Here is a 16,912-nt window from a genome sequence, read left to right as displayed (position 1 = left end):
CCTTCACTGTTCTGTTCATTTTCATATCTGCCACACTTATACTCCCCTCTGAGCCTTTCCACAAGTCCTCTAGACAAATGCACAGTCTCAGGGTTGTTTGGGAGTATCCAGATAACTCTGTTCTGCATTCATTGTGCTTGTGTGCCACCACAGTCAGGAGTGTGCTTGCCCCAGTCACATCCACAGTCTCAGGCTAGCAGAGTTGTTGGCCCTCCCTGTTCAGCCATGACTGAGATCATCATTTCACTGACCCCACTTCTGGGTGTGTTGGTTGTTCACCACTACAAGTCAAGTGACCTCTTTTTGACCATGCCACCAGTGCCTCCAGTCCTTGTGACCTGCCTTCTCCTGGCACAGCATCCACACTGAGCAAGCCCTGGGGGAGATCAGTGTGGCCTCATACAAGAACACCACAAACTCTAACTCTTCTTACCCAAAGTTCAACAGTTTTTTAAGTGTAAATCCTTTGCAGGCTGTTGGATGTCTTTCTATGATTTCCACAGTGCTGAAATACTTTTGTTTTTTCCCTTGTAACAAGTGTGTCCAAATTTATAGTTTATTCTTGGGTAGAGGGTTTGTTAAGCTCCTCACTCTACCAGAATTGTAAATCTCATCTGATTCCCCTTCTTCTGTTAGGTCACTTCATGGGCTACTAGTTTTCCTCATATTTAGCCTGGACGTCTCTTTAGTTTGGCCCCATCAGCAATCAGGCAGCACAATGCATTGTGACTTAGCAAAAAGAACTACCCATTGACTGCTTTATACAGAGGAAGACTGTGAGTGTGGTGGTCATGTAGAGTTTTAAGCACTGTCCAGTACACACACTGTGTGTAATAAATAAATGTGTAGTTGCATGCTCTGGTAGATTCTCAATTTGTTTTGTTTTTCAGTTGAAGTATAATTGACTTACAATACTATTATTAGTTTCAGGTGTACAAAATAGTGATTTGATGTTTTTATGTGTAATGAAATTACCACATGGTAAGTCTAGTTTCCATCTGTCACCATTTATTACAGTGTCATTGACTATATTCCCTATGCTGTAATGTAATATCACAATGACTTATTTATTTTGTATCTGGGAAGATTGTACCTCTTAATCCCCTTCACCTTTTTCTTCTCTCATCCCGCAACGCTTACCCCTCTGCCAGACACCAGTATGTTCTCTGTATCTATCAGTCTGTTTCTTTTTTGTTATGTTTGTTTGTTCTGTTTGTAGATTCCATATATAAGTGAAATCATATGATATTTATCTTTCTCTGTTTGATTTATTTCATTTAGCATAATACCTTCTAGGTCCATTCAGGTTGTCACAAGTGTCTGAGTAATATTTTATTGTGTATAACCACATCTTCCTTTTCTGACATGTAGTTGGTTTATAATTAATTTCAGGTGTAAAACATAGTGATTCAGTATTTTTTCTAGATTATATGTGATCTAAAATTATTTTAAAATATTGGCTATATTCCCTATGCTGTATAATGTATCCTTGTAGCTTATTTCTTTATACACAGTAATTTGTACCTGCCTCTTCCCCTTTCATTCTCCCCACCAGTAACTCCTGGTTTGTTCTGTATATCTGTGAGTCTGTTTCTGTTTTGCTGTATTCACTACTTTGTTTCATTTTTTAGATCCACATATAAGTGATAGCATACGGTATTTGTCTTTGACTTATTTCACTAAATATATACCCTCCAGATTGATCTCTGTTGTTGCAAATGGCAGAATTTTTTATTGTGTGTGTATATGTTTGTATATATGTGTGTATGTTTATATCTGTATATACCAGATCTTCTTTATCCAGTCATCTATTGATGGACACTTAGGTTGCTTCCATAACTTGGCCATTGTAAATAATGGTGCTGTGAACATTGGGATGCATGTATCTTTTCAAATTAGTGTTTTATTTTCTTTGGATCTGAGAATGGAGTTGCTAGATCACATGGTGTTTCTACTTTTAGTTTTTTAAGGAAAACCAATCCTGTTTTCCATAGTGGCTGCACCAAATTACATTCCCATCAACAGTGTGCCAGGTGGGAATTTTCTCCTTTTCTCCACATCCTCCCAACATTTTGTTATTTGTGGTCAATAGATGTGAGGTGATAATCTCTTTGTGGTTTTGATTGGCATTTCTCTAATCATTAGCAACGTTGAACATCTTTTCACGTGCCTATTGGCCATCTGTATGTCTTCTTTGGAAAAATATTCAGGTCTTCTGCCCATTTTTTAATCTGGTTGTTTGTTATTTAGATGTTGAGTTTTATGAGCTCTTTATACATTTTGCAGTAACCCATTATCAGACGTATTATTTGCAAATATTTTCTCCCATTTAGTAGGTTGTTTTTTCATTTTTTTGATGGTTTTCTTCGCAGTGCAAAGCTTTTAAGTTTATTATTTTTTTCCTTTGTTTCCTTTGCCTTCAGAGACAGATCCAAAAAAATATTGCTACAATTTATGTCAAAAAGTGTTCTGCCTATGTTTTCTTTTAGGAGTTTTATGGTTTCCAGTCTTACATTTAGGTCTTTAATCCATTCTGAGTTTATGTTTTAATGTGTTGTGGGAAAATGTCCTAATTTCATTCTTGTACATGTAGCTGTCTATTTCCCCATCACCACTTAATGGAGAGACTATCTTTTCTCCATGTGTGTTCTTGCCTCCTTTGCCCTAGACTAATTAATTGACCATAACTACATCGATTAATTTCTGGGCTCTCTGTCCTACTCCACTGATATATGTGGCTGTTTTTATGCCTGTACCATACTGTTCTGATTACTGCAGCTTTGTGGTATAATTTGAAGCTGGGGCACATGCTACCTCCAGCATTGTCCTTTTTTCTCAAGATTGCTTTGGCTATTCAGGGTCTTTTGTGGTTTAATACAAATTTAAAAATTTTTCTAATTCAGTGAAAATTGTTATGGGTATTTTGATAGTGATTACATTCAATCTGTAAGAATGCTTTGGACATATGGGCATTTTAACAATATTAATTCCCCCAATCCATGAACAAAGGATATCTTTCTGTTTCTTTGTATCATTTTCATTTTCCTTCATCGGTGTTTTATAGTTTTCAAAGTATAGGTTTCTCAGTCTTCTCTTCTGCCTTGTTCCAGGGAGTTACCAAGTGTGTGCTCACATTCGTCAAGAGTGGAGTCTTGTTTTCTTACAACCTTCCATTAAGTCCCATTGGTTTTCCATCAATGGGGGACTCATCATTTTAGTGTCGGGTTCTAGGAGCTGAGGTGCCCAACATGTGGTTTGAACCTCTCACTCCCCAGGAAGGACTTCCAAGCCCTTGATATTCCCTTCCTCTGGTATGTCCCCTCTTAGAGGTATGGGTCTCCACCTGATTGCCTGTCTTCCCTTCCTGCTCGTCTCCCTGTGGATCTTTCTTTGCAGTCTTGATTATAGAATAGCCTTTCTGCCAGTCTCCACTTTGTTTTCAGTGAGAGTTTCTAAACATGTTGATGTATTTTTGATGCGTTCACTGGAGGAGGTAAGTTCAGTGTCCTCCTACTCTGCCATCTCGATCTCCTTCTACACCACATTTTCTTTATCTGTTCATCTACTGATGGACCCTTAGGTTGCTTCTATATCTTTGATATCGTGAATACTGCTATCAACAGTGGGGTGCACATGTTTTTTTCCAATAGTGTTTTTGTTTCATCGAGTGAATACCCTGAAGTGGAATTGCTGAATCATATGGTAGTTCTGTTTTTAATTTTTTGAGGAACTTTCATCCCGTTTTCCATAATGGTTGTACCAGTTTACATTCCCATCAACAGTGTGCAAAGGGTTCCCTTTTCTCTACATGCTCTCAGGCATTTGTTATATATTGTCTTTTTGATAGTAGCCATTTTGAAAAGTGTGAGATGTTAACTCACTTTGGTTTTGATTTCTGTTCCCTAATGATTAGTGACGTTGAGCATCTTTTCATGTGTATGTTGGCCATCTGTACGTCTTCTTTGAAAAAATGTCTATTCAGGTCCTCTGCCCTTTTTTAAATCAGATTGTTTTTATGATACTGAGTTGTATGAATTCTTTTGGATATTGTAGGTTCTCAATTTCTTGGAAGAAAATGTAGCCTTGGATCATTTCAACATTTTGACATTTGAGCTTTTCTGAAGTTCTTGACAATTTTTTTTAGGGGAAAAAATGACTTCTTGCCCTCATTGATAATTTTGTAAACTTTTTATAATTCCTTTCATGCCTTTCCACCCCTCATAAAAGCTGTCATAAACTTACACCATTTTCCTCAAAGTTTTCTGATGATTTTTCCCTTGTCAGCATACAAGTTCCTTATTACTTTAATGAAAGCACTGACAACTTCCCATCCCATCATGTTCCTGCTACAGGGTCTTTGCACTTACTATTCCCCTTCTAGAACACTTCCCACCCTCCCTCCCAAGTAGCTTCATGACTTATGTCTCTACAGAACGTCATTTCGTCTGAGAGGCTTTTTCTATTCTGTCTTAAAGTGGCAGCATCATCCCCTGTTCTGTTACTCTGCTTAATTGTTCTTCAGAGTGCTTATCACCACCAATGTGATATGTGTCATTTACTTAATAGTTTATTATCCTTCTTTCCACAACTGGAATGCAAGCTCCATGAGAGCAGTGAGCTTATATTGTTCACTGCACTCTCCCGGGATCCTAGAATAATGTCTAACATATATTTAATTCAGTAAATATTTGTTTAACAAATGAATCTACCTTACCTAGAATAAGTCTTCAGTCTTCTGTCATTGCTTAGGACTGAGCCATTTTTATTCATTCATGCATTTCCTTCCTTCCTTAATCAAATACTTATTGAGTGCATACTACATGCTATACGCTGTGTTTTTAAGGAACTTGTTTCATTAGTTATAACCTCCTTATTTAACCCCTTTTATATAAAATGCTAAAATATCTTTCATCTTAATTAAGAAAACAAACCTCTTCATTGCAAAGCCAGTGGAAACCTTTTAATCTTTGATGTTGTTCATTGATTCTTTTTTGAAATTCTTTCTTAACTTCTGGACAACTTTGGTTTGTCCTTTGGTTTGTTTTCTGTGGATTGTGACTACTTTTTCTGCATATCTTTCATGGGCTCCTTTTCTTCTGCCCTTTCTTTAAAGGTAGCTGTTCTTCATATTTATAGCTTCGCTGGGTACTCTTATCTATACTGATAGTTAAGCTATCACCTTTTCACTGATGGTTTACAAATCTGTAAGATTGTCACAGACATGGCTTCTTTTTTCCTTTCTTATATCCTCAGGTATCTATTTGACTTACATTGTTCATCATATGGCACTAATAACATGGTAGAATTTTCTGTTACAGAGTAGCATCTATTTTCAATACCAAAAATTGCTCTGTATCTAATTTCACGGCTAGTCTCTGGTCACACCTGTCAGCTTTAGCATGGTTTTGATGTGGTTCATGTGAGCCCCAGACACTGAAGCCATACTTGAGGTGCTAAGTTATGAATAACAGTCTCCAGGACTGAGGTTTTCTTCCATATGATTCCCTTCTTTATAAGGTTTTCAGGAAATGCAATTCATTAATTCAACCTTTGTAACTTAGAATTTGGAATAGTTTCTTGAACTGAACGATTCTTAGGGTCTTTGGTGAACTCGCTACCTTTCAAAAAATTCTTCAAATAATGAAATTCATTAGAGCTTTACTTTTTACCTTTTTTCCTTTAACCTTTTTCCTTTTACTTCGCTTTTCATTTTTATGTCTTTTCTTTTGTCACTAAGTTGGTTCTTTTATTATAATGAAATAGTCCACTCAGTTCTTGCCAACAGAAAAGGCATGAAATGGCTCAACACTTCATGTAGAAGAAGCAGAGGATTTAGGCATTAGTATTTCTCCCCTAACAATAAGGGACTCTTAGAGCTAGGATTCTTACCTAGGTCTGTCTGATGCAAAATCCAGGCTCATTCTGCTGTACCAGGCAGTGTCATAGCATTCTAGTGCACTCAGTAAACCAATTTATCCACTTAAGTAGATCAGTGTGGTCTGTCAGTAATATAAAATGAAAGCTCAAATGAATATCTTTTATTCCTCACAAATACTCATTTCCTAGCAGAGTTAAAATGGCAGTGCTTTTGTATCATTAGCCATGACTTTTGTCTAATAGCAGCATACATTCTTTTGTAGAAGTCTTGGGAAAGTAATTGAGATTTGACTCAAATTGACTAAAATAACTACATGTACTATGTGTTAAGAAAAATGATTGAGTGTATTTGATATCTAGGATGTTTGTGTTGTAAATGTTTATAAGTATTTTTATTGTTGTGAATATAATATATATAGCTGAAAATGTTTTGGAAAGGGAATCATGTCTTAAGCATAGATTTCTTATCTGTTATTAAAGTTTTGAGAACATGGTGCTTGTAAAATACATACTCAGTTAAATAGCTTAAAAAGGAATAATTGGCTATTTAGTTATTTAGGGAAAAACTAAAGTAAAAAACAATCAGGAAGCAGAAAATAACATTTCAAAATAAGGATATTTAAAATACCCTATATTTATTTCTAAGTTTTAATCCGTATGTCATATCACTGAGTGATGAGATTGAATAAATATTTTATAATTTTCTTAATTATGTAGACATCTTTATATAATAATTTAAGTGAGGCAAGGATTGCCACTAGTTAGTGGTAAGTCACTTTTGAAAATATGTGGAATTGTAACATTTCTTGACAAGCTACATGAAGGGAGGCTATATCTTGTTAGCTGACCATATAACCTTACATATATCCTGCATTGTTACAATGTCTCTTTTAAAACTGTAAAGTGATTACTCATACCTTCATTCCTGGAAGAACAGTGCTAATCTTGGGGGTTACTTTTAGTTTTAAAAGTGATAATTCTGGTTTTGCATTGTTTATGATGATAAGTTTTAAAGAATCTTAAAACCAGTATTATATTTCTTTATGCAGTAATGAAATTTTTGATGATAATGATTAAGCCAATAATAACTTTGAGGAGAGTACTTAGCATTGAATGCTGTTTTCTAGATGTGAAGAAAATACTTCACAAATTTGAAATGAATTATCTATTAGTATGATTTAATAAACATGATTTTTGTATTTTTATATAAATTTCATTTATTTATAAAATTTTATATATTTTAATATTTATATTACATTATTTTATGCATGCAGTACATTTTATATTTTCTGTTACTAAGTGATATTTTTTTTCCAAATGTAGAATTTTGGTTATAAAGCGAATCAAACTGTAGGTTGCTCATTTTTATTTCCTTCTATACCAGGTATTTCAGGAGTTCTCCTCTGCCAGGAAGATTGATTATAATTTATATCATTTTTAATGCATTCATTCCTTGGAAGTTCCCAATACTTAAATTAATATCATTTAGAATTAAAGAACCCCTTTATTTCAACTGTCTTTAAATCAATTAAGTGCTAAGTGGTTTGGGGAGACAGTGTCAGCAGTTCTGGCTCATTTATATTTGTTGAATACAGTGTATCTGTCTCCAAATTGTTAACCCTCACAACTAGGAGTAGAATATTCCTGGTTATACTAATTCATATTTGAAATAAAAACCTTCCTGAGTTATACTGGATTGTGGGACATAGGAACAAAAATCAGGGAGAAGAGTAAGGTACTTTTTTGTTGCTTTCTAAAGACTAAGGTTATGAAATCAAGAAAACTGAGGGGAGTATTTCTAATGTTGTCTAACTTTCTTCATTTTCATATTGATGTTTGTTAAAACCAAATATATATACTTTTCCCTTAAGTATAGCATTAATAGAATTGGAAAGACTGATCCTCTTTTCAGAATATTGATCCCTACCTACCAATAGTCAAGGTTGTAAATTAGATGTGTATGATGAGGGTCTGTATAAATAGTCACTATTTCATGATGCCAACATTGATAATAAAATTTTTGAAATATATATTTTTTGAGAGAGAGAGAATGTTTTCTTTGTTATCTAAGTCACTCCTTTTTCTTCAGCTTCTAGTGTTGTACAAAATCAGCAACGTGTGATACAGTATAAGAAAATCAACACTAAAAAAAAAAAAGAAAATCAACACTATATAATGTTTATAATTTCACTCAGTTTTCAGTTAATATTATGTAATGAAGTCCCCCTTCCCCGTTGTTGATACATGTATCACGTAGTCTCACCAAATTTCTCTGTTCATTTTGTCCTAAAATTCTGTTACACTTACTCTCTTTTGCGTTACTTCATCTGAAGTATGTTAGTGTTTGGTTATCTTTTTTTTTTAGAATTAGTTTACTGGTATTCATGTCTCTGTTGATAATACAGAGGTTTCACAAATTCACACAGAAATGCAGTTCTCAATCCTCCTGCCTTGTTTTTATTTTTTCTTGTTCTTGTTTCTGAATTATGCCAGCAATAATTTTTCTAAAATGATAGGCTAATTTTATAGCATTAGAACTTTCCAATTAAAGTAAAAATACTAATTTTGAAGGTCTCAGAATAGTCCATGTTCTTGGTCTGTCATGGATGCCTGAGCATATTTAGGGAGTCCCCAGAACAGTATATTGCCAGTGTTGTAAATATATAAGGAGTTTCATGTGCATGTATATGTGTGTAAAAGGGATAGTAATGCAGATAATGATGTGTTTTGGTAATTTTTTTTTAAAGTGATTAATTGTGGGAGTTTTTGTCATTACATACTAGGATCTTATTTTCTAGATAGAGTTTACTTTTTAAAACAAATGATCCGCTTGCCAAATAAGTGGACATGAATTTATTACCTTAAAAGATTCTGTTTAAGACTTAGAATATAATATACCCAGTTTCAACTTATGATCTGATTCCAAAGAGGAAAAGAGTCACATATCTGAGATAGTATCAGTATTACTTGGAATTTTTTTTTTAATTTAACAAATTAAAATGTGGTCCTTTCTATCAAGCATAATCACAATTTAGCATTTCTTGAATAACATAAAAAATTTAAAACTATATATAGTTTACTACCAGTTTTAAAATATGTAACCTGAAATCATTCCAAAATACTTTAAGATAAATTTGGCAAAGCCTTTATTTTGTAAATAGCATGGAACACTCTGTAGGTTTTTAAATAATTTCAGAATTAGTTACAGATGATTTAAAGTTCGTCATTCTTTCCTGGGGGAAAATATTTTAAATCTTAAGACAGGCAGAGTACCACAGTGCCAACCACATATTAGTACGCAGTTTTCATTGTTTCCAGTCAAGTTATTTTGGGCTACTATGTGTAGCTAGATTTATTTTATTATCCAAGTCTCAGTTTGAAAGTTTCTGTTTTTAATTTTATTAACCACTTGGTCAAGACATTTTGAATGTTCAAGCTTTAATGAGAATGTATTTTGTAGCATCCATTGAGTATCAGCATTCACAGTTCAGCTGCATATTTCGATTCCTTTACAATATATATTTTTAGCATGATCCACATAGTTACTCACTTACTGAAAAATAATGTGAAACTAAAAGTACAATGTAATCCTGATTCTAACTCTATGTGGGTATGTTCAACACTGGGGTAGGGGGAAAGACTTGAAGGAGACTTGAAAGAAATGTAACACTGTTAATAGTGCATATTACTGGGAGTAACAAGATGGAAGGTGAAATGTGACTGGTTTTGATTTTTCTTCTTTATATGTTACATTTTATAAATTATTTTCAGCGAGGTACTAGTAGCTCTAATGAGAGAAGTAAATGAATATTTTAAATTTGTTTTAAAATAATCTAGATACTTAAAGAGAAGCCCGTAATATACTATCTATACTGACAAGTGCTAGTAGAATTGCACAGTCAAAAATACAAGTATAGGAACGTATTTGCCATCAAACTGGCATCCCAATAATAAATGTCTATAAATACTCTAATACTGACTATACTTTTAAACATTATTTCACAAAGTATTTTATCTGTTGTCACAATAAAAAAATCAGATGGCTTTATCTCATAAATTTATATTAAATTTTTCTCTAATTAATAAAAGAATAAATATAAAACAATGAAAGGAATTTTGCTTTTAATCTTGAAATTTGAGTGCTTTTTTTTAATCAGGTATATTTTCTTTAAGAATTACATTGTCCATGAGAATCACCAATGGAAGATATCAGCATGCATCCTGGGTCTTTGCTACCAGAGAGTCTGTTATATCAGCACTCACAGGATTCTTGTGCAGATGGTCCAACAGACCATAGAAGATTGTTTATTTTCCTTTTTTATTTCACAGTCAGATCTGTGGTCACCTTTAGTCCATTTTCCTAATTTAACACATTTTCTGTGGTCTCCAAGGTACAGTGCATACATCCCCAGCAGGTGTACTGTACAACCCACTAGCACTAAGGTGAGGGGAGAAAAGTTAGAACTTCTGTGTATATTTTTATCTCATTTCCTTAATTTCTACTTTTGTATGTTTAATAATGTGCATAATTATTGTTACAGTAGTATAATAAATATAAACATAAACATTTTTTAAAGGTAACCATTACATAGCCTGTAAACTAATTTAACATCGTCTCTGGGGTACTATATTCCCTTTTTATGGTGACATATTAAGGGTTTTATATTTCAAATACTAACAATAGACACATTACTGTAAAGATAAAATTAACTATATTTTTGTATGTCTACCTCCCTACCCCCTTTTGTCCCCATTATCAGGTGATGCTTTTCCTTGGACTATCAGTTTGCATCATTTCAGCATATATACCCTCTTTGGAAAACAGCTGACACTTTGCCTTGTGGAACCTATGGGTTGTACCTCTACTCTAGCTGTTACATCTCAAAAACTACTCGCTGCAGGACCTGATACGAGGCATTCGTTTGTTGTCTGTCTGCATGTAGACCTAGAGTCACTTGAGATAAAATGCTCGAACCCCCAGGTTGGTACATTTGATTTATGAAAGGAAATTTAAAATAATGTGATTTAAGAACAATTGTTATCCATTTTGTCGAAGAGTTTCTCTTCTATTAAGCATCCTAAATTATTTTTAACAGTTCATCAAGATCAGAATGGTTAGATTAAGTATTGCTTTGAAGTTCTCTCAAGTTTTGTAATTTAAACTCTTCTGAAAATGTAACAGTGGCAGCATAAATGCATCTATTGGCTGATGGAATGAAATCAGTTGCAGATGTAGTTTTAAATGGTGAAGAACTACTTTACTGTCAGACTGGAAGAGTCTGTCAAAGTGATCAAATGTAATTTTCAATCAGATTCTCACTCAGAACTTCTTTTGCCGCACATATTTAAAAAAAAAAAGAAAAGAAAAGCACTGATTACTTTTGTGAAAACGCCTTTTGTTAATCTTATAACATTTCAGTTGATATAGGCCAAAAGTTGTATTCTATAGTTTGATAATTTAGTATAAATTCACATCTTCTGGGTTTATACAAATTATTAATTGCATACAATTTAATACTTGTTTCTTTGACCTCAAGCAGATTGTGCTATGTTTTCTACATAGATTGTCAATGTTGAACAATATTTGAAGTTACATTTTTATAAACAATATTTTCTAGAACCTTATTGGATCTGACAGGTCACTGTGATAAATCTTTGTTTATCTCAGCATTAGTGGTTTCAAACCAGTGTTTAAATTGTGTTTCTTAAAGTGGGTTCAAATATTATTCCACATTTTATAGAGCCTCCTTTACTGATACCATCCTCCTTTCTCCTCTTTTCTCTGCCTCTCTCCACCTACTGTATACTACACAGTTTAGTTTAATTTTTATATATATTTGTGCATTTTGCTAATATCTTAGTGGTGGATGGCCTTATTATAAAAATACATAGAATTATTTTGAGACAGTTATATTAAATGAACATTATTGTAAAACTAAAAGCTTGTCCACTATTATAAAAATAATTTCTTTTCTAACCAGTAGTAAATTATTTTGAATAATATTAAATAATCTAGTTTAATGGCCATTTGCCATTCTATGATGATCCATAGTGATATAGAAGAGAATAATTATGAAATGACTTGCCCTCTCTTAGATTATTCTTTGAATTCTACTGTTGATGATTGCTGAAAAACATTTCCAAGAGGAAGGGAAACTGTTACAGGTTGAATTGTGCCCCCCCCCCCAAAAAAGATATGTTGAATTCCTAACCTCTAGTATCTCATAATGTGACCTTATCTGTTAATAGGATTATTATAGAGGCAATCAAGTTTTAAAATGAAGTCATTAGGGTGAGCCTTCATCCAAAACAACTAATGAAAGGGACATTTAGAGGTAGATGTACACAGAGGGAAGTTAATAGGAAGACACACAGGGAGAGTGCCATGTGCAGTTAGAGGCAGATGCTGGACTGATCCAGCTGTGAGCCGAAGAGCACAAGGATTGTTGGCTGCCCCAGGGAGAAGATGAAAAGCAGTGAAGGATTCTACTCACAATCCCCGAGGGAGCGTGTCCCTGCTGATATGTGGATTTAGGGACTTGATCATCTCCAGAACTTTGAAACTATCATTTCTGTTCTTGTAAACCACCCAATCTGTGATACTTTTGTATGGCAGCTCTCACAGATTGTAGAGAAACGGATTCACCTTCTTTAGATCCTTAATCACAGAAAAAGGGGGAAAAAAAGATTTAATTCTATCAAAGCATCAGAGGCCAACCTCAGCCCCTCCCACTGATTAAAACAAACAAAAAAGCAAAAACTAACAACATAAATGAATGTTCCCAACTTGTTTTTTATATAATTCAATTGTAAAAAAGACTTTAAGGCAGCTATTATACTTTTTTTTCATGAGTTATAAAAGAAAGCACACTGAATGAGAAAGGTAAGAATTTTCAATGGAGAAATAAAATATAAAGACAATCCAGTGGAATTTCAGAATTCAAAATATAGAACCTGAAATAAAAAACCATGGTGTATGGGCTTAGAAGTGGTCTGCATATGATAGAAGAGTCATTGAACTTGAATATAGAGCGTAGAAATTATTGAATTTGAAAAACAGAAAAAAAGACATTTAAAAAAGGACCAAAGCTTCAGTGGTTATGGGATAAAGTGTCCAAATATATATGTAATTGGAATTCCAGAAGGTAGGGAGAAAAAGCTTAGGGCAGAAAAATGTGAAAAAATAATTGTACAAAGTTTCCAAATTTGCAGAAGAAGATAGGCTTTTACATATTCAAGCAGTTCACCTAGTCCTAAGCATGTATATCTTTGAGGATAAAGTCAAAGATCAAGGAAAAGCCTGGAATGCCTGCTTTCATCATGTATTTCATATCGTACTGGCCATCCTAGCCATTACAGTTACTCAAGCAAAAGAAATAATAGATATAAAGATAAGAAAAGAAGTAAAACTCTCTATTTTCATATGATCAAATATTTTATAGAAAATCTCTGAGGAATTAAAAACCTATTACTAGAGCTAATAAGCATATTATGGTTGCAGGAGACAAGATTAATGTATAAAACCTAATTGTATTTTTATGTACTAGCAGCCACCAATTTGAAAATGGAATGAAATCAGTTTCATTCATATTGGTGCCGAAAAAAAACCCAACAAATGAATCTCTTAAAAAGATGTGCAAGACCTCTACCCTGAAAACCACAAAACATTGCTGAGAGAACTTGAATATCTAGTTGGAGAGAGATACTTGCTCCCAGATTGGAAGACTCAATATTGTTAAGATGGCAGCTCTCCCCAAATTGATCAAAAATTGGGCATAACCAAGTTTAAAACATTTTCTCTTTAAAAGCCACATTAAGATAGAAATGAAAGCCAGACACTTGGAAGAAATTTATCAAACTGTTATCCAGAATATTTAAGGAATCCTTTCTACTTGATAACATGAAGGAAAAGAACAATAAATAAAATAACATGAATGCAAATAAAGGGAAAAAGATTTGAACACAAGATATATGACTGGTCAATGAGCACAAGATGCTCAACATCATTATTCATCAGGGAAAAACAAAATAATACATAAGGACGTATCACTACACACCTATTAGATTGACTAAAGTTCAAAAGATGGGATATTGTGAACCAGCTAGAACTCTGTATACTGCTGATGGGAATTTAAAAATTGTGTAACAACTTTGGAAACAACTTGAGAATTCCTGAAGAGGGGCAGCATGTACTTACCCTACGGCTCAGCCATTCCTCCCTAAGTATTTCCTCAGAGAAACAAAAATGTATGTCCACACAGAGACTTTTACATGAATGTATTTAGCAGTTTTATTTATATAGACAAAAGCCAAACATAACCCAAATTTTCATCAGTAAGTGAATACTTAGACAAGTGATTGCCTATCCATACAATGTAATACTATTCAGCCATAACAAAGACTGAATTATTGATAGAATGAAACATCATGGATGAATATTGCAATCATTACACTGAGTGAAGGAAACCAGACAAAAAAGACTACTTACTGTATAATTCCATTCATATAAAGTGTTGTAATCTGCAAACTACTACATTGTGGCAGAAAGCAGGTTCCTTGTTGTCTGGAGGCAAGGCAGCGAGAGGGAAGGAGAGAGTGATAGGAAGGGTAGATTATAAAGGAATATGAAGAAAGTTTTTGCAATAACAGAAAAAATATTTCTATTCATAGTTTATACTTAGTAATAGCTCAATCCCTGCATCATAGATAGCTAACTGCCACTTGTAGTTGTCACCAGGAACCTTTTATTTTAGGGACTTATTTTAGGGACTTATTTTAGGGATCATTATAGCCTTGGAAGGATTGCCCTACTCCACATGGTCTGGTTGTCCATAGCTCTCTCAGCTGAGAATAAATTCTGTTCCCATTGTTGTTCTAGCCTGGGGCTCCATTATTATTAATCTTAAAACATTTTTTTTCTTTTACTTTGACATCCTCGATGGTAATGTGATTTCTATGGATTCTTATTATATGTAATACTGTTGGTCAAAACTGGAGCTCTGGGATATAGTCTTCAGATTTTTACCTTGTTTGTTGTTGAAGTATAAACCAGTTTTAAGCTAAGTCATCACATAGGTCGAGCCTATGTTTGGCCTGATATTTCCTTCTTAAGTCTTATCCCTCCTTTTGTTCTTTCTTCTGTCACTGGCTCCCAGGGCCTCCTTGCTGCTGTTCCCCAGATACTAACAAGGATCTTTTTTGGGTTTTTTGTTTGTTTGAGAATTAAACCAAGGCTGAATGAACTTCATACCCTGAGAATCCTTTTACACTCAAAAAGCAATAATTTGTTTTTATCTTCTTGATAAGTCCTGATAAACCAGCCTCTGTTAAATTGTTACCAACTGCTATATCCAAAGTTGATCACAAGGTTATTGGGAAGTTTTAAGTGAGGTAATTTATGAAAGTAGTTTGCAAAGTCTGATATGCAATCTGAATGTCGTTTTGTCAGTTTAGGTTGACTCTGATGTAAAATGCAAGACCCTCTACCTATGTAAATTGGTATGAATATCCCCAGTAGAATGTAGCAATATTCCTGAAGGGACAGGAAGCCACAGAAAAAAATAGCACTTTGAAGGATCAACATGTACTCAAATACTTAGTAAGAAGTAAATACTCTCATATCCTTGTGTGCTAGATTGACCTACATTTTAATGGTAAAACATTAGACTTCAAATAAACCATTTTTTTTTAATTTTTTTTTTTTTTTTTTTTGTGAGTGGTTGCTTTAGCCTGTGCTTCCAGACTCCCTCTGGATTCTGTCAGAATTACAAAGGATGACTTGATTTTTTTTTTTCCCTAAGTGAATTCAGCAGATATTTATTGAGTACCACATATAAACCAGAAATGAAGGGGAAAAGTTGAATAAGATAAACACATGAAGAAGGCCATGCCTACACACATCATAATTCAGCTGTTGAAAGCCACAGATAAAGAGCAAGTCTTGAAGGTATGATGAGAAAAATGACACATTACATATAAGAGAATCAAGATTTTATTGTTAGCTTGCTTCTCATAAGAAACTATAGAGGTCAGAAGAGCAACATCTTTAAATTGTGGAAATTAAAAAAGAAAAAAAAAAAGAAGCCGCTCAACCCAGAATTCTAAATAAAAAATATATAACATTTATGAATGAAGACCAAAGAAAGACATTTTCACATAGAAGAATCTGTCACCAGTAGGACTGCACTACAAGAAATTCTAAAGGAAATCCTTCATGCTGAAGGGAAATGAAACCAGATGCTTGAGCAACTTTTCAAGTGTTTATTGGCCATTGAGTTTGCTCTTTTGTGAGTTGACAATCCATATTGTTTACATTAATTTGTATTTTCCTGATTAGGAATAAGGATGAGCCTACTTTCAATGTTTTTTGACCAGTGAATTTGCTCTTCTATGAATTGATATTTCATATCATTTACCTAATTTTTCTGTTAAATTTCTTAGCAATTTGAAGAGCTTCCCTTATATTCTCTAAATACAGACCCTGTATCTGTAATGTAGTTATTTGCCTTTAAAGTTTATGGAATCTTTTGCCAAAAATGTTGAATCTTTCTTAGTGATACATATCTATGTGTCTTTTTACATTTTCTGGGTGCCCTGCCTTATAAAAAGTATCGTGGGCTCCTATAATACAAATACCCACATGCATATAGGATCCTAAAATTTCTTTTACTGTTTTTATTATTTTCTTTTAAGATTAATGACTCAAAATAAACCTTTTCTGTATGTGTGAGTGATTGCTCACTAATTCATCTCGGTTTTGTTTCTGTTTTTTGAAAGTACTTCTCGTTCTTTTTTGTGCCATAGACTTCTTCAAGAATCTTATAATAGCCTTTTCCCCAGAACAATGTATATACCCACTTAATTTTAATATACTGTCAGAATCTTTGTGCACTTCCGATTATAGCGAGTATATAAGCGTCTTGATTCCATTCAAGTACTTCCTACTTAAATACCATTCTTTTGTTTATGCATTAGAGTGACATCAGAAGTGTTAACACTTGTCCATGAATTAATGTTTCATTATTGCTTAATGCCC

General features: G+C 33.7%; 1 protein-coding gene across 9 annotated transcripts in view; it reads left to right on the top strand.

Moving 5' to 3' along the window:
* Nucleotides 1-16,912, top strand: part of VPS13B (vacuolar protein sorting 13 homolog B) — a 626,989-nt gene that overhangs the window by 285,819 nt on the left and 324,258 nt on the right. For all 9 annotated transcript variants that reach the window (XR_010377054.1, XM_064476933.1, XM_064476934.1 and 6 more), the window contains exon 24: nt 10,638-10,858. Coding sequence is in view for 8 of the 9 variants with exons in the window: in XM_064476933.1 (XP_064333003.1) it covers nt 10,638-10,858 (221 nt within the window). In the remaining variant the exon portion in view is untranslated. The remainder of the gene's footprint in view (nt 1-10,637; nt 10,859-16,912) is intronic.

This window comes from Camelus dromedarius, chromosome 20 (assembly GCF_036321535.1).
Source record: "Camelus dromedarius isolate mCamDro1 chromosome 20, mCamDro1.pat, whole genome shotgun sequence".
NCBI lineage: Eukaryota > Metazoa > Chordata > Mammalia > Artiodactyla > Camelidae > Camelus > Camelus dromedarius.
The sequence above is the reverse complement of the archived record's forward strand: the minus strand, read 5'-3'. Positions and strand labels throughout refer to the sequence as shown.